The sequence below is a fragment of the Papilio polytes genome, unplaced genomic scaffold (assembly GCF_000836215.1).
Source record: "Papilio polytes unplaced genomic scaffold, Ppol_1.0 DF824303.1, whole genome shotgun sequence".
Taxonomy (NCBI): domain Eukaryota; kingdom Metazoa; phylum Arthropoda; class Insecta; order Lepidoptera; family Papilionidae; genus Papilio; species Papilio polytes.
In genome coordinates this window covers 378,335-396,167 of record NW_013524901.1, presented here as the reverse complement: position 1 = coordinate 396,167, position 17,833 = coordinate 378,335, and the positions used below count along the sequence as shown (strand labels likewise).

The 17,833-nt window shown below is 33.0% G+C and overlaps 4 protein-coding genes across 7 annotated transcripts in view; 3 read left to right on the top strand and 1 right to left on the bottom strand.

Moving 5' to 3' along the window:
- LOC106101896 (protein vein) overlaps positions 1 to 3,670 on the top strand; it is a 45,373-nt gene extending 41,703 nt beyond the window's left edge. The window contains exons 5-6 of one of the 2 annotated variants that reach the window (XM_013281262.1): positions 109 to 167; positions 2,892 to 3,670. In XM_013281262.1, the coding sequence (XP_013136716.1) occupies positions 109 to 167; positions 2,892 to 2,914 (82 nt within the window). In that variant the 3' untranslated portion in view covers positions 2,915 to 3,670. Of the gene's footprint in view, positions 1 to 108; positions 2,252 to 2,891 lie in introns of those variants that run through there. The other variant, XM_013281254.1, reaches the window with a different exon arrangement.
- A 286-nt stretch (positions 3,671 to 3,956) lies between these two features.
- LOC106100909 (mitotic spindle assembly checkpoint protein MAD2A) lies at positions 3,957 to 6,199 on the bottom strand. Its single transcript, XM_013279977.1, has 3 exons — positions 6,002 to 6,199; positions 5,557 to 5,703; positions 3,957 to 5,299 (listed from the first exon to the last, which is right to left on the bottom strand). The coding sequence occupies exons 1-3, from the start codon at positions 6,069 to 6,071 to the stop codon at positions 4,893 to 4,895; spliced, it is 624 nt and encodes a 207-aa protein (XP_013135431.1). The 5' UTR covers positions 6,072 to 6,199; the 3' UTR covers positions 3,957 to 4,892.
- Positions 6,200 to 6,487: 288 nt separating this feature from the next.
- On the top strand, positions 6,488 to 8,079 carry LOC106100900 (SET domain-containing protein 4). The gene has a single exon (XM_013279967.1). It carries the CDS (start codon positions 6,688 to 6,690, stop codon positions 8,062 to 8,064), a length of 1,377 nt encoding a protein of 458 aa, XP_013135421.1. The 5' UTR covers positions 6,488 to 6,687; the 3' UTR covers positions 8,065 to 8,079.
- A 353-nt stretch (positions 8,080 to 8,432) lies between these two features.
- On the top strand, positions 8,433 to 17,293 carry LOC106101795 (ATP-binding cassette sub-family B member 7, mitochondrial). 3 transcript variants are annotated; one of them, XM_013281149.1, is made up of 14 exons: positions 8,433 to 8,592; positions 8,695 to 8,797; positions 9,634 to 9,710; positions 9,819 to 10,026; positions 10,375 to 10,541; positions 11,235 to 11,364; positions 11,814 to 11,962; positions 12,529 to 12,703; positions 13,165 to 13,322; positions 13,609 to 13,772; positions 14,179 to 14,308; positions 14,914 to 15,042; positions 15,750 to 15,896; positions 16,058 to 17,293. In XM_013281149.1, the coding sequence occupies exons 1-14, from the start codon at positions 8,437 to 8,439 to the stop codon at positions 16,259 to 16,261; spliced, it is 2,097 nt and encodes a 698-aa protein (XP_013136603.1). In that variant the 5' UTR covers positions 8,433 to 8,436; the 3' UTR covers positions 16,262 to 17,293. The 3 variants fall into 3 exon arrangements, with proteins under 3 accessions (XP_013136603.1, XP_013136595.1, XP_013136588.1); XM_013281141.1 differs by having other exon boundaries at positions 9,610 to 9,710; XM_013281134.1 differs by having other exon boundaries at positions 9,580 to 9,710.
- The last annotated feature ends 540 nt before the right edge of the window (positions 17,294 to 17,833 follow it).

Genomic DNA, 17,833 nt, shown 5'->3' with positions numbered 1-17,833 from the left:
AATATCTTTTGAAATTTTTTAATTCTTGGTGACTAGTAATGAACCACCAAATCAGTGGTATTTCTTATGTGTTATTACATCCCACGTATAATAATGTATGTATTCCAGGTGTCCAGAAGGATTCAACGGGCAACGCTGCGAGAACAAGGACGTGTCGAACAGGAGCAGTATGTCTCATTCCTACACATGCAAACTGGGCCTTTCCACGTCCTACTACTGCTAGCGCACGCCGCGCCGCGCCGCGCTGCGCCCGCGACGCTTAGCCCACCTCGTTCCAATTTTATATTTAAAAATTTAGATCGCAACATCTCGCACCAAACGCACCAAATGTCCGCCAGATAGACGATATAGTTGCGTTCCGGATTCGTGTTTGTTATTGGGGTTTTGGTTCAACTAAATAACAAATCTATTTGTTACAATTGGAATTGATAAGTCAAAATACAGTAATTACTAAGTATGTTAGTTAAATGAACTAAAGTGGTACAAAATAAAAGATTAATATAACGATAAGATTACATAATGAATTAAGGCTTCCGACAGACTATATAAAGTTTTCAAATTCTTTTAAAACATAAATTAAATCATATAGATCTTGCATAACTAGAAATCAAAACCCCAGTAACAAATTAATCTGGTTAACTACATTTTTTAATCACGCGTACATATTTGAGAATAGGACGTACTTAAAATTTGGTTTTATATTAGGATATATATTCGATATAATAGCAAAATGACATTTTAATTGTTAAGGCAATCAAGAAAAATGGCGTTAACAGTGTTTAATATAACAGCCAAACATTACCTTTTCAAGGTGAAAAATGTATTTGTTAGGAAACTCATGTCTCTCCTGTTTGTGAGATTACAATGTAGTTTCAATTTACGCAATTATTGTGATCATTATTGGTTGTTTACATAAAAGGTACTCACGAAAAAAAATATATATTAAAGACTTCTATTTTTGATTCAAATCAAGGAAATAAATATTTAATTAACGAATTCGATTCGAATAAGGAAAATTATAAATCATTTAAAATTTCTATAAATATTCTTTTAGTTAATCAGTTTAAGAACGAAGACCTTATTATGGCGTCCTATGTTTAAAGTTGTAAATATTTTACACTGTATTTTGTAATTTTGCGATTTATTTTATTGTTATTAACTCGTTAAGGTTTGATAACTCGTTTTAGTGGGTAAAATCCTGATGAAGAGACTTGCAAGTTTTGTACATATCTATATAGGATAAGTAAGATTTTTTTATTCAAAAACAATACAATATTCACATTTTGACCCGACTCGCCGCGCACTTGTTTAACTTTTAGCGGCAAAATTGACAAGATTAATTTTACTTTATTTTGACAGTTGTCAGTGTTACCTGTTATGAAATTAAAATATAAACATTTTAAAAGTAGCTTAAAATCGTTCTTATAAAGTGCCTTAAACATTTATAAATACGAGTAACATTTAACAATTCTTCACAAATTAGAAACATTTTATACAACAGGCGCGTGGCGGGATTTTCCAAATATTTAAATCTAAAAACATTTCACAAATTATTTCGAAAATCCGATATACTCCACCTAGTCAAAGAGCAGTTTTAATACTTAAAAAACTAGTTAGGCTTATATTAATTAATTTATATAATTTAATGAGTGTGGCTAATAGGATGAGTGGCTGGTTGTTGATGTAGCGAAATCTTTTTTTCTATTTGCGTTCGGAAATAGATAATTATTATTGATTATAACGTTTATAACGTTATGAAATATCGCTGAAGAATTCAATGAAATTATATCTAAACTATCTAACATGATTTTAGTACAATGCATATTTACGAAATATCCAAAGCTGTCCAGTTTATCAACACAATCAGAATTTATGACATTGTCTTCTTGTATAAAGAACTCTTATATTTTAAGTTCATTATTTATATGTAATTAATTAGAAAAAGGGACTATTTATTTTACACTATTTGATACTAGGGCATTATCAAGGTGGAATGACGTCTGGTATTATTTAAATGTATTTTTAATTTTCCAGAAAATGTGTGATTCTACTTATTAGTTAGAAAATTAAAATGTACACTACAGAACTAAAACAGTAATATTTTATTTGCCTATTCAATGACGTCGTTGCATCTTTTCTAGAGTTTTTGTATTCTCACAACAAATATTAAGCCGGCAAACATGTTACATTGTAATACCAAATCACAATAAAAGAATGAGTGTTGGAATTAACAGAGAGGCAATAATTTTAATTTGTTTTTTTTCTTTCGTACAATATCCTTCCCTTGGCACGAAATGAGAACAAAATGTGGTGGAATGAAGTTAATGGTATGTATATCAAAATTAAATTTTTATTGTCGTGCACAATGCCATCCACTCAGCACTCATCATTGCATAGAAATGAAAAAATGTCCACTCTGGCACTGTTCACTAATCTATTTATTCTACATTTTTTCATTTACCATTGTCCAGTCACTAATGCTTGATCATTGTTACTAATGTATAGATGTAGCATGCTAGTTGCATGTCTATTTTCATTTTATTCATAAAAACTTAGTATTTGTTGTGAGATAACAATAACTAAGCCGATTCGTAACATAGCATGTTGGCATCTTTATATGTATACTCTTTTCCAATTCAAGACCTAAATATTGTACACATTATATCGGACCTTATGTTATATTTATATCGGAAATATTATTATTTGTATAAATTGCGTTTTAAATTGTAAAATTTTAATAATTTTACGAATTACAGCTTAAAAGGTATACAGAGTTTAGGTCTTGTTTTAGGATAGAGAATACATATGTCCAGTGTAGACTTAGTAGACAGTGTAGATATCTTTTAGGTATGTTTCACTTTTAAATATAAAATACATGTTTTTATTTCTAGGTATGGGGGAACGTCTATGGTGAAATAATGTGGATTTGACTCAATATGAAGACTTGCTCATCATACTATCGTAATCAAGCATTCCTGCGTATAAAATACATATATTATGCCAACTTACTAAATACGACTTTCTGATGTTTAATATTACATTAAATTATTTTTGTCAATTTTGTATGTACGATTACGGAATTAACCAAATCTTTTTGAATGCTACGAAATCCTATAACACTGTATAATTTTTCTTTTAAGTACTGAAATATGTAATTTTCGACCTACTTACTTTAATATTACTTTTAAAGTAATGCAATTACTGATTTTATAAAGTCAAATTTAAAATTAATTTTAAAATTAATGGACCACCGCTTTATAACTTAACGATTTTTTTTTCAATTTCATATGTCGTGACGTGGTATTTAGAAAATTATACTCTGGGCTTGAATAATAAACAATACATTTGCAAATGACCAATTAACATTTACAAAAGTTATATTATATACAATTGTATTAGAGACCAAGTTAATTAGTAAATGTTCTTACTATTTTCGAATGGTTTTTATCAACACGAGATACGAATTAAAAATATATGTATAATTCGTTCACGCTTTGCAATGTTCGCGAACACATTTTAGTTCTACGTTTGTTATCTTTACTGTCTCTGAGTGAGAAAATGTTAAGTTGTATTAACAATTTTGTACAGTATTATTTGCTAAATAGAAATTATTTATTGTAGCTTTTAAATCGTCATAAGTGCTTTGTTATTTTAATAAACTGTAATAAAATGACGTTGTTTTTTTTTCTGTGACATCTATCTTTCTATTGACTTTTTTTTTCTATTGAAATTTTTTTTTCGCATTAAAGTGTTTCCATTATAAAAAAATGAAATTATAATAATTTATGATTCCATGTTTCATAAATCAAAGTCGCGGTTAAAGGATATATATTAAAAATTACAAAAACACCAAATTAAGTCCAAATTATTTATTAAATATCAACTAGAAAAGATTATTAGAATATATTTACAACTTAAAATTAAAATGTTTAGCTTAAATACTTAATTTTAATGGGAAATACTTTACTCAAAAACATCAAAATATTTTTATAATCACTAAATCATAAAAAAATAGTTAGATTGTTGTCATGATTTTTCTGAATGTTAACTGACAATCTATCTTTGGTACTAAAATAATAAAAAAAGCCTTGTCAATTACAATATATCCTTGAAACAATCACTACCAGCCTTATAAATAAACGCGGTACAAATTAAACTTAGGAATAAACCAAGTATAAGCAAACATTAGTAAAAATTTTGCTTATACTCAATTTATTACTAAAGCTGTAAATGTTTAGTTTATAGCAGCAATGTTCACTCAAAAGATTGGTTGAGTTTGGTATCTACACTTACATATCACTGTTAGAGCACACGCACACCTTTGACTAAACTATCGCACAACTGTTTAGTCGCGCATTGATTCCAATGCTTATACAGAGGTGCGATCACTACTAGATTTTTAGTTGTGCAACTATATAGTTGAATTGGCACCGACACAATCGACAATCGCAAACTGTTTTGCGATAGTTTAGTCAAACGTGTGCGCCCGCTCTTAAAGTGGTGTATAAAAAATTGTTGCTTACAAATACTTCAAAAACTGATTATGTGGGAAATATAACATAACAACTGCAAAACAATCATAAAATAAGGAATTATCTGAAGTAAATTTACTTTACTTTCAAACATTTCTATGCTAATGTTGTAAAAGTGGAAAGAATTCAATTTTTGTATGTAACAAATAAACTAGAAAACTATTGAACAAATTTCAATAATTATTCTGCCATTAAAACCTATAATATCACTGAGCAACAAGCTATAATTAATAGTAGATTTTTATTTCAATTCACACAGACAAAGTCACGGAGAGAAGCTAGTTTCGACTAAGACATAATTCGAACTGTACTATTCAACCTTTTGAGTTATTTTTTAAAATTAATTCCTTAAACTTCTATTTAATCCATTAATTTATAAGTGACAACTGTATCCATCTTGTGAAGGTTGGTCGAGAATGACTTGAGTTGAACATTCTGAGCATTGGATATAGTTATAGGCGCAGCTTCCATCCATTTTTCAGGTATATTACACTCCGAGTTAGCATGAATATAAATATCAAAAGAACACCTACAGTCTAACAATGGTAAGTAAGAAATTGTTGCTGCCACTTGTAACATAACATCTCTTATTTCAAGCTGTATTTTCTTCAAATCCTTGCTGCTTACTTTCTCATTTTTCTCCTTTGATAACACAAGATCCCCTTCTTCATACTGAACATTGAAATCCCAACATTCCAGGACCTCTTTATTTGAAACATTGATTATAACAAGTGAAAGCTTTTTGACCTCCTTTTGGAGAATCCATTCTGAAAATAAAATAATGAAAAGAATTTAATACTATAGTAGTTTTCTTAATACTTTGATGTGAGGTACTATGCAGAAAACAATCTATGTGTATTGAGGCATATCAGGATGTAGGTGAAGGGTTATGCACAGCATGCCTATTATCTTGAGCCGCTAATATATTTAAAAAGAATACAAATCAGCCAGAAAGATTTAGCTAACTTTTTTCCTATATTAGATATGGTATTTGATTTTATGAGTTAAATATTTTTATTTTTACCTTCACTCTTTCTTAAGATGTCCGAAATAAAGCCTTTGATAAGTGGATCCTCAGATATAAGTAATGTTAAGCCATACTCTTGTTCTGCTTTAAATGACTCCGGCGGGTACAGGCCTCTTTGGAACAAAACCGAATTGATGGCAAACCCTGAAATTAAAAGGAACCATTTTAAATTTAAATTTCATATTACTTTTTGAACTGTTTAAAACTTAGTGCAGATTTTTACCTACCGTAACTTGAAAAAGTACTGTTCTGTATGTGCATATTATCGTTATTTTTTTAATGTTATTAATTAGCTTAAAAAATATTAGTTTTAACAGACTTCCAGTATGATCAAAATACACAGGTTCTTGCAACTTTTTTGAAATACAATTTAAATTTTATAATAATTTATTGACAAAAACAGAAACTGTCTCAGTTTAAAAACAATAAAGTTTCTACTTACTTAGATACTCGCAAATAATTTGGGCAGATCCTTTTAGTGTAATACTATTCTTCGTTTGTTGCTGAGACATTGCAGTAAAATACACTGGGTTCCTTTAATGAATTTACAACTTCAAACACACCAAAACACTTAAGAATTTTCGAAAATTCGAACTCCAATTCGTTAAGAAACGTTATTTTCAAACATGAACAAACTTGATTCAAAATGTCAAAGACTAGCTGCTTCACTTAAAGTTGCAGACCGTACACAAAGAGCTAAATAAATGAGATTGTGAGAACATGTTTAAGGTAAGGCTCGTGTCTAGGTTTTTAAATTGAGCGAATGAATTCAAAAGAATGATACGTTTAGGATGTTTTTTTTAAAGTTTAAATAAATCTTTTTTTTTATTAAGTATAAATAGAACGACAATGGTAAAAAAAAATGGCAACTCCATTAGAGTTCAGTCTGTTTGACAGACATTTTGGGTTAATGTCAAACAGCTTTATAAATAAATAAATAATATCTTCTAACCTAAATAAGGTTATAATTTTAAGTTTTTGATATAAATCTATTAAACGAAATCTTACATTAATTTTAAAAGGATAAACAAGTTGGCACTAGAATATTGAAGTAAAGAAACAGTACTTCTAGAACACATTGTCGATTAATCGTTGGGAAAAATGTACACAATGTTTAATTAAAGTAACATGGGCCGAACTAAACGAAAAAGAAAGTTGAAGAAAGATCCCGATTATTGCAAATATAACAATAGCAAGGAATTGATATCATTGAACTCTTGGCTAATAAAACATGGTGTAAAGCGGAATAAGAAGTTGGACTTGGCTGTTTTTAAGGATACTGGACGCGGAGTGCTCACCAAAAAGAAGATTTGTGCCGGAGATGAACTAATTAATCTTCCTTTAAACTTGACTATTAATGTTACAACATTGGTAATAGATAAGATCTTTTGTAGTATATTTTTAGACAATAAGAAACAATGTTGCGTAGAATACAGTCGAGCGATATCATTCCAGGCATTAATGTCCTTTTATCTAGTCTACCTAAAACTACAAGGTACAGAATCAAAATGGTATATTTACTTAGAGAACTTGCCTACAAGTTACACAGTTCCTTATTTTTTACCAAATGAAATGCTATCATATATTGATAAAGATATAATATCTGTGATTCTAAAACAGAAAGAAGTCATTGAAAAATCTTTCATTATTTTTGAGGAAATTTTAAACAACACCACTAGTAATAATATAATAATAGATAAATTAAAGAAGTATTTTAGTAAGTCTGTATTTGAATGGGCCTATTTCACAGTGAACACACGCTGTGTTTTTATGGATTTGACTAATGTTATTGATTTACAAGATATCAAATGTTCAATTATAGCAATGGTTAGTGATAATACAAAAATATCTCTGTGTCCATATTTAGATATGATAAACCACAGCCCAAATGCAAAGAATGAAACTAAATTAGTAGTAAGTAGGAATATAAAAAATGTTTCAGTGAACAATATACATGAAGATATATTTACAAATGTACAATTTTCTATTTATACAAAAAATGACTTTAAACCCCATTCACAAGTATTTATTTGCTATGGGGACAGCCATAACTTGAAATTAATAACTGAATATGGTTTTTACATAGCGGCCAATGAACTGGATTGTGTCAATTTTAGCTTTGATCATATAAAAACGTTTCTAAATTCTAAAACAATTGACTTTTCCCAAGATCAGTTAAAATTTATTAGTAACCACAATTTGAATAAAGCTCTATACATTGACTTGAGAGGGCTCAGTTTCAATTTCTATGGCTTGTTAATGGTTGCTAAATATTATTATAAGGAAAACACTGATGTAAGTAGGTTGATCTATTCTGCTGCCATTTGTTCTGACGATAGACTGCTTATAGATTTAATTATACCTATGATCAAAGAGAAACTGGTTGAAATAAAATGTTCAATTAATAAATTAAATAGCTATAATTGTGACTGTGTTACTTTAAATAACTGTGTAGAACTTATGTGTCAATATGTCATGATATTAGAGAAGTTTATTAAATGTTAGATGAAAATAACTCTTTCTTTTTTCTTCCACTTCGTCGTCAAATATTGCTGTTATCCGTGTTTTCCAGCACCATTTTTCCTCCCTGTAGGTCTGGCTTTAGATTGTGATGGGAAGCTAGATAGCTGTAGTCTGAAGATATAGTGACTGAAATGCTCCTTTAATTAAATTAAAAAAGCTAGATGCAAATGGCAATTGTTGGATGTTCATTTAAGTATTTCGTAGTAGTTTTATAAGATTGAATTAAGGCATAAATGCAAAATACGAAGAAGATTCGCGTTTCATAAGTATATTTTATGTTGACAACACTGTTAGATTTTTATTCTAGGATGACATTGACTTACAGAAGTGACATTAGTTTGTCACTCTACGACCATGGCGGCGGCACTGCTGTCAAATAGGAAATTTGATAAATTCATTCAAAATCATATAAAACTTACTAGATCCCTCTGTAATATTAAATCAGTAGTATTAAATAAACCACAATTTAGTATAATATGTAAACAATGTGCTTCTGCTAGTTATTATAGGGTAGGTTATGTATACAAAGTACCACTGTTTTCAAAAAAATTACGTCTTGTTTTTATATTGTATCATCTATCTGGTTATCGAAAAAATTATTTTACATTTCAGTACTATTCATCATCTCCAAACAATGCGGCTGGATCCGATACTGCAAAAAATGTTTTGGCGGCCGTGCTGGCAAATAAGCCAAAAAGTGGAAAAATCCCAGTTGGTGAGTTATAAAAGCCAAGAGTTAACAATTTTATATTGAAATTTCTTGTTTTTGTTTTACAATCAATTGTGAAATCTACAAGGTTGCGTAATCTTAACTTGACCTTGTACTGTTGAGCTATAAATATGGTACTAATAAAAAGTTCATGTATTTTGTGTACTTCAAAAATATTTGCGTATACTATGATAATTTTATAAGGTGTTTCATGACACTTAACAAAAACATGTTCATTATCAATGTAACATAACATAATTTGCATTAAAATTGTCATGTTTTAAATTTAAAGAATAAAAGATTTGTCAGCTATATAGTAGCTTTCTTCTGCAATGAATTTAGCTCTTAAATATTACATTTTCATGAAAGCAAAAGCACAACCTTATGGGTTATTTTAATTACAGTTACTAAAAAAAAGATTAAAGATGTTTTTCATATTATGTATTTTGTTTTAATTTCTTTTAGAAAGTGTTACTTTAAATCACTAGATTGTTTTTTAAAATAATTTCATACACATATGTAATTTATATTACTTCTGTAGTTAGTACTATTGTTTTAAAGTCTAACACTGCTTAAAATCGTTCCTTTGCATTATGTTTTTGAACTTGTTTTAATACTTGTTATATTCACAGCTATGCCATTTCACATTTATGTTAATACTTGGTTGGAATGCAGCTCTTTTCATCCTTCCCATGTTATCCCTGTTTGTTTTGTCCGCTTGCTTCCATATTCCATTTATTAAGTTACCTTTATCCTAAAAGAGTCCTGATATGATATCCCATCCCTAGGTATCCAAAAGAGAGACTGCTTTCACCCAGGTGCCTCTGTTTTGTCCCGTGAAGATATTAACTTGGGTGATGCGAAACCTGTTTCCGGAATGGACATGATACGGGGCATGATGGAATATGTATGGCCAAAGGTGAGTTTATGACAAACTAATTTTAACATAATATATGTTATATTTCTGTTTTAAAATTACTGTGTGATTTCTTGTTTTTTGTCATATGGATGGATGCGTATTTTGCAGGATAATGCGATGATCAGAAATCGTGTGATGCTGTCTCTCTCCCTCCTGTTTGGTGCGAAGATGATGAATGTCACCGTCCCCTTCTTATTCAAGTATGCAGTGGATGAGGTGAACCACGTAGCCACAACGCCCGCCGGCGACGCGTTGTTGGGAATGGCGACCGTACCTCAAGCTCTTGGCACAACAGCATTTAGTTTATTGGTTGGATGTATGTATTTTTATAATTAATATCAGTGATATTATAAGCAGAGAAACATATAATTTTTGTATGTTCTGACTGAAAAACGACATGGCCAATTTTTTAAAATTTGTTACCAATAGAATATTTTTCACGTCTTATTTTTTGTTTTGTACATATTTACTTTGTCGATTAGTTAACTATAAATATAGGTATATAGCTTTCACCTGCGACTCCGTTCGTGTGGAATAAAAAAACCCAAAAGTTAGCCTATGTGTTTTACCAGAATATCTTCAAAAACAAAGATTCATTCAACAGTTAGGCTACACAGACTTTCCCATTTATATATAAGTAAGATATACAAGCGTGTACTATCAGACGGCATCGCGCGCGCCACCGCGGCCGGCTTCAACGAGCTGCGCAACGCCGTGTTCGCGCGCGTGGCGCAGCACTCCATCCGGCGGCTGGCCTGCAACGTCTTCACGCACCTGCACAGCCTCGACCTCAGCTTCCACCTCGGCCGCCAGACGGGCGCGCTCTCCAAGGTGCGCTGCTTCTGCTACTGCTACACGATACCTGCAGGGAAGGCAGGGTTATATGGGAATTGACCTACTAAAACCCTTCTAGTAGCTTTTCCTTAAGTGATACAAAAGAGGGTTCCACAATCATGCTGATAAAACCTTATCAATCTATACTATTATAATAAAGCGTAAACACACACTTCTTTGTTGCCTAAGATATCAGCAATTACACCATATTTTTGAATAATTCTCAATTAATTACATATAATAAAAAGCCCTACACTTACGTCACGCCTTAGGCTATATATTTTCACGACATAAGACATAGGGGGTACATATTTTGGATAAAACCCTAATGTGGGAGAGAGACCATAAGTTGCTGCCAACATCAAGGAAGCAAGGTTGCCATGGTTTGTCATGTCATGTCATTTTGACATTTGCAATTCAGAATTTGACAAATTTAAACAATAAATCAAAAATTTTTAATTTTATACGTATGAAGCCGCATCGGAACAGCTAGTGATTTATGTTTATCAATATAAAAACTTAGAAAAATGCGTGTTTGTTTTTTGTTAGAAAAATTGTGTATTATTCATTGTTTTATTGATTTTTTTGGATTACCATTTATAATTAACAGGGTGTGTTTCTCACTCAAACTTTTTAAAATTCCTACTTAATGTATCTATGATATCTGCAATAATTGTTATGTGTTTCCAGACTATAGACCGCGGGTCGCGCGCCATCAACTTCGTGTTGTCAGCCATGGTGTTCAACGTGGTGCCCACGATATTCGAGCTCGCCTTAGTCTCCTCGATACTTGGACTTAAAGGAGGCATCGCTTTTGCAGGTTAGTTTTGTTAGATTTCTTTACATAAAAGACAGCCATTTTTCGTAGTTTTGAATTTTGTTCCCTTGCTGCTTAATCCACATATTATATAAAAATAAATGTTTACATTATGTAAAACTTTTTATTTTTAAAAGTCAAAATTCAAAATCTCGATAACTCAAACCTCGGTAACTTCAAAAAACAATATGTTCCCTTCCCATCAGAGCTCAAAACCTTTACAACATAGACCCTTGATAATCTAAAACTATAACTTAAAGTATTTTGTGTTTCCCTTAGACTTTAACTTATCGAGGTTCTACTGTACTTACCCGTTACACGGCAATCGTGATTTATTAAAAAAATAATTATTCAAAAATATACAGTGATTGCTGACATCTTAGGCAACAAAGTGTGTGTTTAGCTTTATTATAACAGTATCTATACTGTTATGTGGGGGTGTGTGCGCGCAGGCGTGGCGTTCAGCTGCGTGGGCGTGTACGCGGCGTTCACGCTGGCGGTGACGCAGTGGCGCACCAAGTTCCGCGTGCACATGAACCGCGCAGAGAACGAGGCCGGCAACAAGGCCGTCGACTCCCTCATCAACTACGAAACTGTTAAAGTACCATCATCAATCTAAACTTATGTTATAAAGAGCATTTTTTTTAATATGAGGTGGCAAAACAGTGTCCCACCACCTGAATTCGCCGAGAAAACAATATTTTACCTTCCTATGCGACTCCTCTACCGTCAAATTCACTTTTCAGTATCTTTTCCGTATAAGAAAATGGGGAAAGGAAAGAGACTAAAGTATTTTTGTATGTATTGAAATAACTCAAAAACTACTAGCATAGTAGATTTCAAAAATTTTTCACCATTATATGCTACATTATCACTGAGGCTATGTTTTTAATTTTTTTTTCGTAAAGTCGCGAGCAACAGCTAGTCACGAATACGAACCATTCGTTCTTTTTTTTTAATTGGAATAATTTTTTATCAAATAGCATATTTCAAAATGATTTATTCTCAAAAAGGCGAAAACTGCACCCATAAGTATCTAAATTGAATGCTTATTAAAAATGTAATTTAAACTGAGAAATACAATATATCACTCATACTCGTTTTGTCTCATTCATTCATTTATCAATTAATCATTATTTTATTAAATAGTATATTTTTAATTTCTAGTACTTTAACAACGAGAAATACGAACTAGAAAAATACGACCAAAGTCTAAAGAAGTACGAGGATGCCTCTCTGAAGACCGCGTCCAGCCTGGCGGCGCTGAACTTCGGCCAGCACGCCATCTTCAGCGGCGGCCTCAGCATCATCATGATCATGGCCGCCAAGGAGATCGCACAAGGTAACATGCATTTTTTATATAATAAAGTGGCATATAAACACATAAATTATTTAAGTAAAATTTAGTTTCATGTCTACTGTAGATGACTCCATAGATAAAATCTTCTTTATCTGCTAACGAGCCGTTCCCGTGCGACTTCATCCGCATTAAATTATAAAAACTTCCATCTTATTGTTTACATTTGTGTAATTCTCAATTACAAATGGAAAAAATCAAATGCACAAATGACAACGAATAATTTTGAATAACAATTACCGTCACCATGGCAATCTTGCTTCTGTATTTTTTTAATGAATACAAATATACAACTGTTTTCAGCGCCATCTATTATCGTTTATCGCTTAATCAATTTGAATCTTAATTCTCAAATCTCTTTGAGATTAGCAGTTCCGGCTACAAACTAACATCCGTCCATCTAAACTTTCCCATTTATAATATTATCTGTATTTAAAATGTTGCAGGTAACATGACGGTGGGCGACCTGGTGATGGTGAACGGGCTGCTGTTCCAGCTGTCCATCCCGCTGGGCTTCCTGGGCTCGGTGTACCGCGAGGTGCGGCAGGCGCTCATCGACATGCAGACCATGTTCACTCTCATGACCGTGCAGTCCAGGATCAAGGTACGGTCGCATGGTCACCACCTCTAGCTGCCTTTCTCCTTCTGCCATACGTGTGGAATTTGTGTGCCGGAGGACTAATTCAGTCCTTTTCCCTTTCCACCCTTCTTATAAGGAATGGACAAGAAGGGAATGTAGATTTGGCAGAGAAATTGTATAGGTAGAGCAGATATCTTCTTTATGCATCTGCAATTTCAGATGTTTGACTAATGGTCGTTTCGTCATTTTACCGCCAGGTGGCCGCTCGTTAATTTGCCTATGATATAACAAAATAGCCTTAAATGTTCAGGAAAAGGCGAAGGCGCCGCTGCTGAACGTGACGGCGCAGACAGCCAGCATAGAGTTCAAGGATGTCAGCTTCAAGTACATCAACGGGAAGCCCATCTTCAACAATCTCAGCTTCTCCATACCGCCCGGCAAGAAGATCGGCATCGTCGGCGGCTCCGGCAGCGGGTCAGCACACCTGTCTCACTCTCACCTACTGCTGTTCATATTTGATGAAAAGAGATAGCATAAGCAATCTGTGCGAATGCGAAAGTAGGCAATGTTGTTGGTGAATGACTGATTGGGAAATCACTTGAATGATTAAGTGAATGAAAAAGGTTGCGATTTGTGCTTTTAATGTGCCCGTTTAGGTTATAGAAGAAATAAGTTTAAAAAGTGTTTTATACTCTAATGGTCATTATTATATCTTTCCATTCATTAAAATAGATCAACAACATAGTATTGAAAGAAATTTTAAACACTGTTTCGTAAGCACCGCTTATAGTATTTTCGAGTTGGATTTTAGAATTTCAAGTGTTGCTTTAACATTTACGGCACTATTACGTATTTAAATAGGTATTTTTTGTAATACCAGTAAATCGACGATGGTGCGGCTGCTGTTCCGGTTCTTCGAGCCGCAGGCGGGGCACATCTCCATCGCGGGACAGAACATCAAGGACCTCGACCTCACCAGCCTTAGAAAAGCCATCGCCATCGTGCCACAGGTAATAATTACGTATTTGATAAAAATGTATGAACATTTATGTGTGAGACTGAATAACAATGCATAAATTTTGTGACTGTTTCAATAGATGGCGTTAATATCGATATTAAGAGTTTGAAACGTGATTAGTTGGTTTTTGGTTATGTCCGTGAGGAATTAAAAAAACAAATAAGTGGGGTGTGGTTTTCTAAAGTTTCTACATCAATAAATAATATAGCCTGTAATTCTTACGGATAAATTACCTTTCTAACGGTGAAAGAATTTTTAAAATCGGCCCAGTAGTTTTTGAATTATTTCAATAGATACAGAAAATTTCTTTTGATAATATTAGTATAGACGTAGATTATTTTTGATTTTACGCGGATGAAGCCCCAAGCAACAGTTTAAACAATAAAGAAAAATATATTATTAGAGGACTAAGTGTCCGAAAAAATGTTCCGCGGCGCGTTCAAAGAGTAACTGACAATTCAAAACTCGGCGTCACCCCAGCGGTCGTGAGTTTCAAATCATTCGGTTATTTTTAGACCAATAACAAGCATCCATGAATTTTGTTGAGCTGATGTAGACAGTGTTACCGTCTAATAATATGTTATGTAATGTTTGTAGGACTGCGTGCTATTCCACGACACCATCTTCCACAACCTGCAGTACGGCGCGCTGTCGCGGCCGCCGCAGGACGTCTACACCGCCAGCAAGATGGCCGAGCTGCACGACTCCGTGCTCACCTGGCCCAAGGTACGCGCCTACCACCTGGCTACCACCTGGGGAACGCTAAAACACTTTCATAATTTCTCTTTAATATATTCACTACACAGAAATGGAATCACCGCACTCATACAATTATAAACACTACACGACTCAAACACAGAGACACTAGTACTAAACATTTTACAATAGAACATTCTCGACGACGCTTCGAATGTTAGAGACATGTTTTGCGAATGTCTTTTCCGTTATTCGCCAACAGATGGCGTTGCAAAAGAACATTTTGGAAATGGCTTCACTATAGGACGGCCGTCAATTTCGTTACTCACTAATAGATTTTAAGACGTTAATTTAGTACGGAAAATATATTAGTGAATTGTTTGACGATTCGATTTAATAATAGACTTACATGGCAGTTGGCATTTTTGTGAGCTAACAATATCTTTAAAGCCTTATGTTTTGACCAAACATCATATTGCTATAGTTTGGTTTTGTTTTTAGAAAGTAGAATTTCTAAGAAGTTGGTAATTTCTTGCTTACTGGTAACTTTAAAAACTAAGTAGGCTTCTTCCTGATAGGCAAAAATTGCCATATCGTCTGAGTAGGGCGATGTTAGGCGCCTTGGTCTTTGAACAGAAACGAGCGTCAGTCAGCTGTCAGTTGTCAGCTGTCGCTGCCAGTCGCAATCGCAAGGCGATGTAGTGTAGCGTGTGTGTGTGTGTGTTGCGTGTGCGCAGGGCTACGAGACGCAGGTGGGCGAGCGCGGGCTGAAGCTGTCGGGCGGCGAGAAGCAGCGCGTGGCGATCGCGCGCGCCATCCTCAAGGACTCGCCCATCATCGTGTTCGACGAGGCCACCTCCAGTCTCGACTCTATCACCGAGCACGTGAGTCTATTTTATAATTAACAGTATAATTGCATGAATATGAGGAATGTCGATCCCACCACTCGACACAATCGAATTGGTTCCTACGAGTATTGTTTAAATGTTAAACTATTTATAACTTTAATATTAGTAAGATTCTAACTAAGTAATGTGTATTGCAGGCGATTCTACAAGCGTTGAAAGCGGCGACTGTGGGTAGAACATCAATCTGCATCGCTCACCGGCTGTCCACCGTGGCTGACGCTGACGAGATCCTGGTGCTGGAAGCTGGAGCCATCACCGACCGCGGCACGCACGACCAGCTGCTGGCGCGCCCCGGCTCGCTGTACCGCCGGCTGTGGGATAAGCAGAACAGGGACAAATGACCTAACACTCACTAATATTGGTTACAGCCTTATTAATAAACACATTTAAGAAATATATAGACTTGATAGTGAACATTTTTTCACTGGTAACTTCTTCGAAAGGTACTATGTTGTCAAGTTTAGTGCCACCTCATGATTGTATTGATATGTTATTAAAACATTTTACAAATGTATAGTAAACTAATAAACCTTTTGTTTTAAAATCACCTAAATATTGTCAGCTTCCTCTATATATTTTTTGAATTTCTGCTTATTAAGGAGAAAATTGTTGTGACGATTTCAATTGAATTCGCCAAATGGTACCCAATGGTTATACCTTTTGTTATACATTCTGTATACGTAAGAACATACTACAAGTTATTTTATTGTTAAATATTGTTTGTTATAATTATTGCTCTCGCTGTCTTCTTAAAGAGACACTTGCATTCTATGGTAAAGATTTTTATCAAAATTGTTATATTTGAAATAAATGTTGTAGTTTAAATTTTATAATTATGACACTGGTTAACTGAAAGATAGTTTTTACTTTTTTAATGACTTGACAAGCAAATAAATAATTGAAATTTGGTTGGTGACACTAGTTAACTAAAATACATACAGTTTTTTTTTCATTGAAATGGAACATGTTCACTATATGATCAAATAAATGTAAATATTATAAAACACCGATGTAATTATTATGTAAAAGATTTCTAAGATCTTATCTACGATCTCAAAGAGTTTTTGAATGTAGTGTCTTAGATATCTAATTTTCTAATTATTTTCTTATTAAATAAATAGAAATTTTATTTGTATATTCATAAGCCGTCGCCAAATCGTAAATCTTAAAATTATCAAAGAACGTCATAAAAACGTTTTTAATTAAGTAATTTTGGACGTGTATTGAATATAAAGATCCCATTAAAATTAAATGTAAAAATTTATAAAGGAAACTTACGTATGTGTAACTTATGTAATGAGTTGCTTTCATGTAAATACACTACGCGAATATGTACAGTTTATTGTATAAATAAGAATATTATTTTGTTTTAATTGATGTTTTATTTACCAACCATACAAGCAAAGCTGACGAAAGGATAGGACGGTTAGACGACCAAGGCGCTAGTAAAATTGAAATATTAAAAAACACCGCTTATCCAAAGCCAAAGATAATCTTTTAATCAAAATGTACCTCATTTAAAAGTAAAACATGAAGATACGGCATACTGCACAATTTTTTTCCTAGCTATTTTCTCTGAAAGGTACTGTCAGGCTACCTCGTGTCCTCGTCTTGATATGTAATAAAACATATTATAAAATTACAATAAGCCTCATCTTAATATTAATATAATAAACTCAATTATACTTTGTTCTTTGGAGAATAGTGTTCCAAAATAAAATATATTGTTTAGTGACATCTATTAACAATTAATTTAACTTATATTGACATGTGGTTTGAGAATCTACCAATAGATGGCGTTAGCAAAAGTATCTGGTAAATTGTCAACTGTGTCTTCTTTATATTTTACTTCTCTCCAAGTTATTTAATCAGCTTGGATTTTATTCACTGCTAAATTGAAAACTTTGTTTATC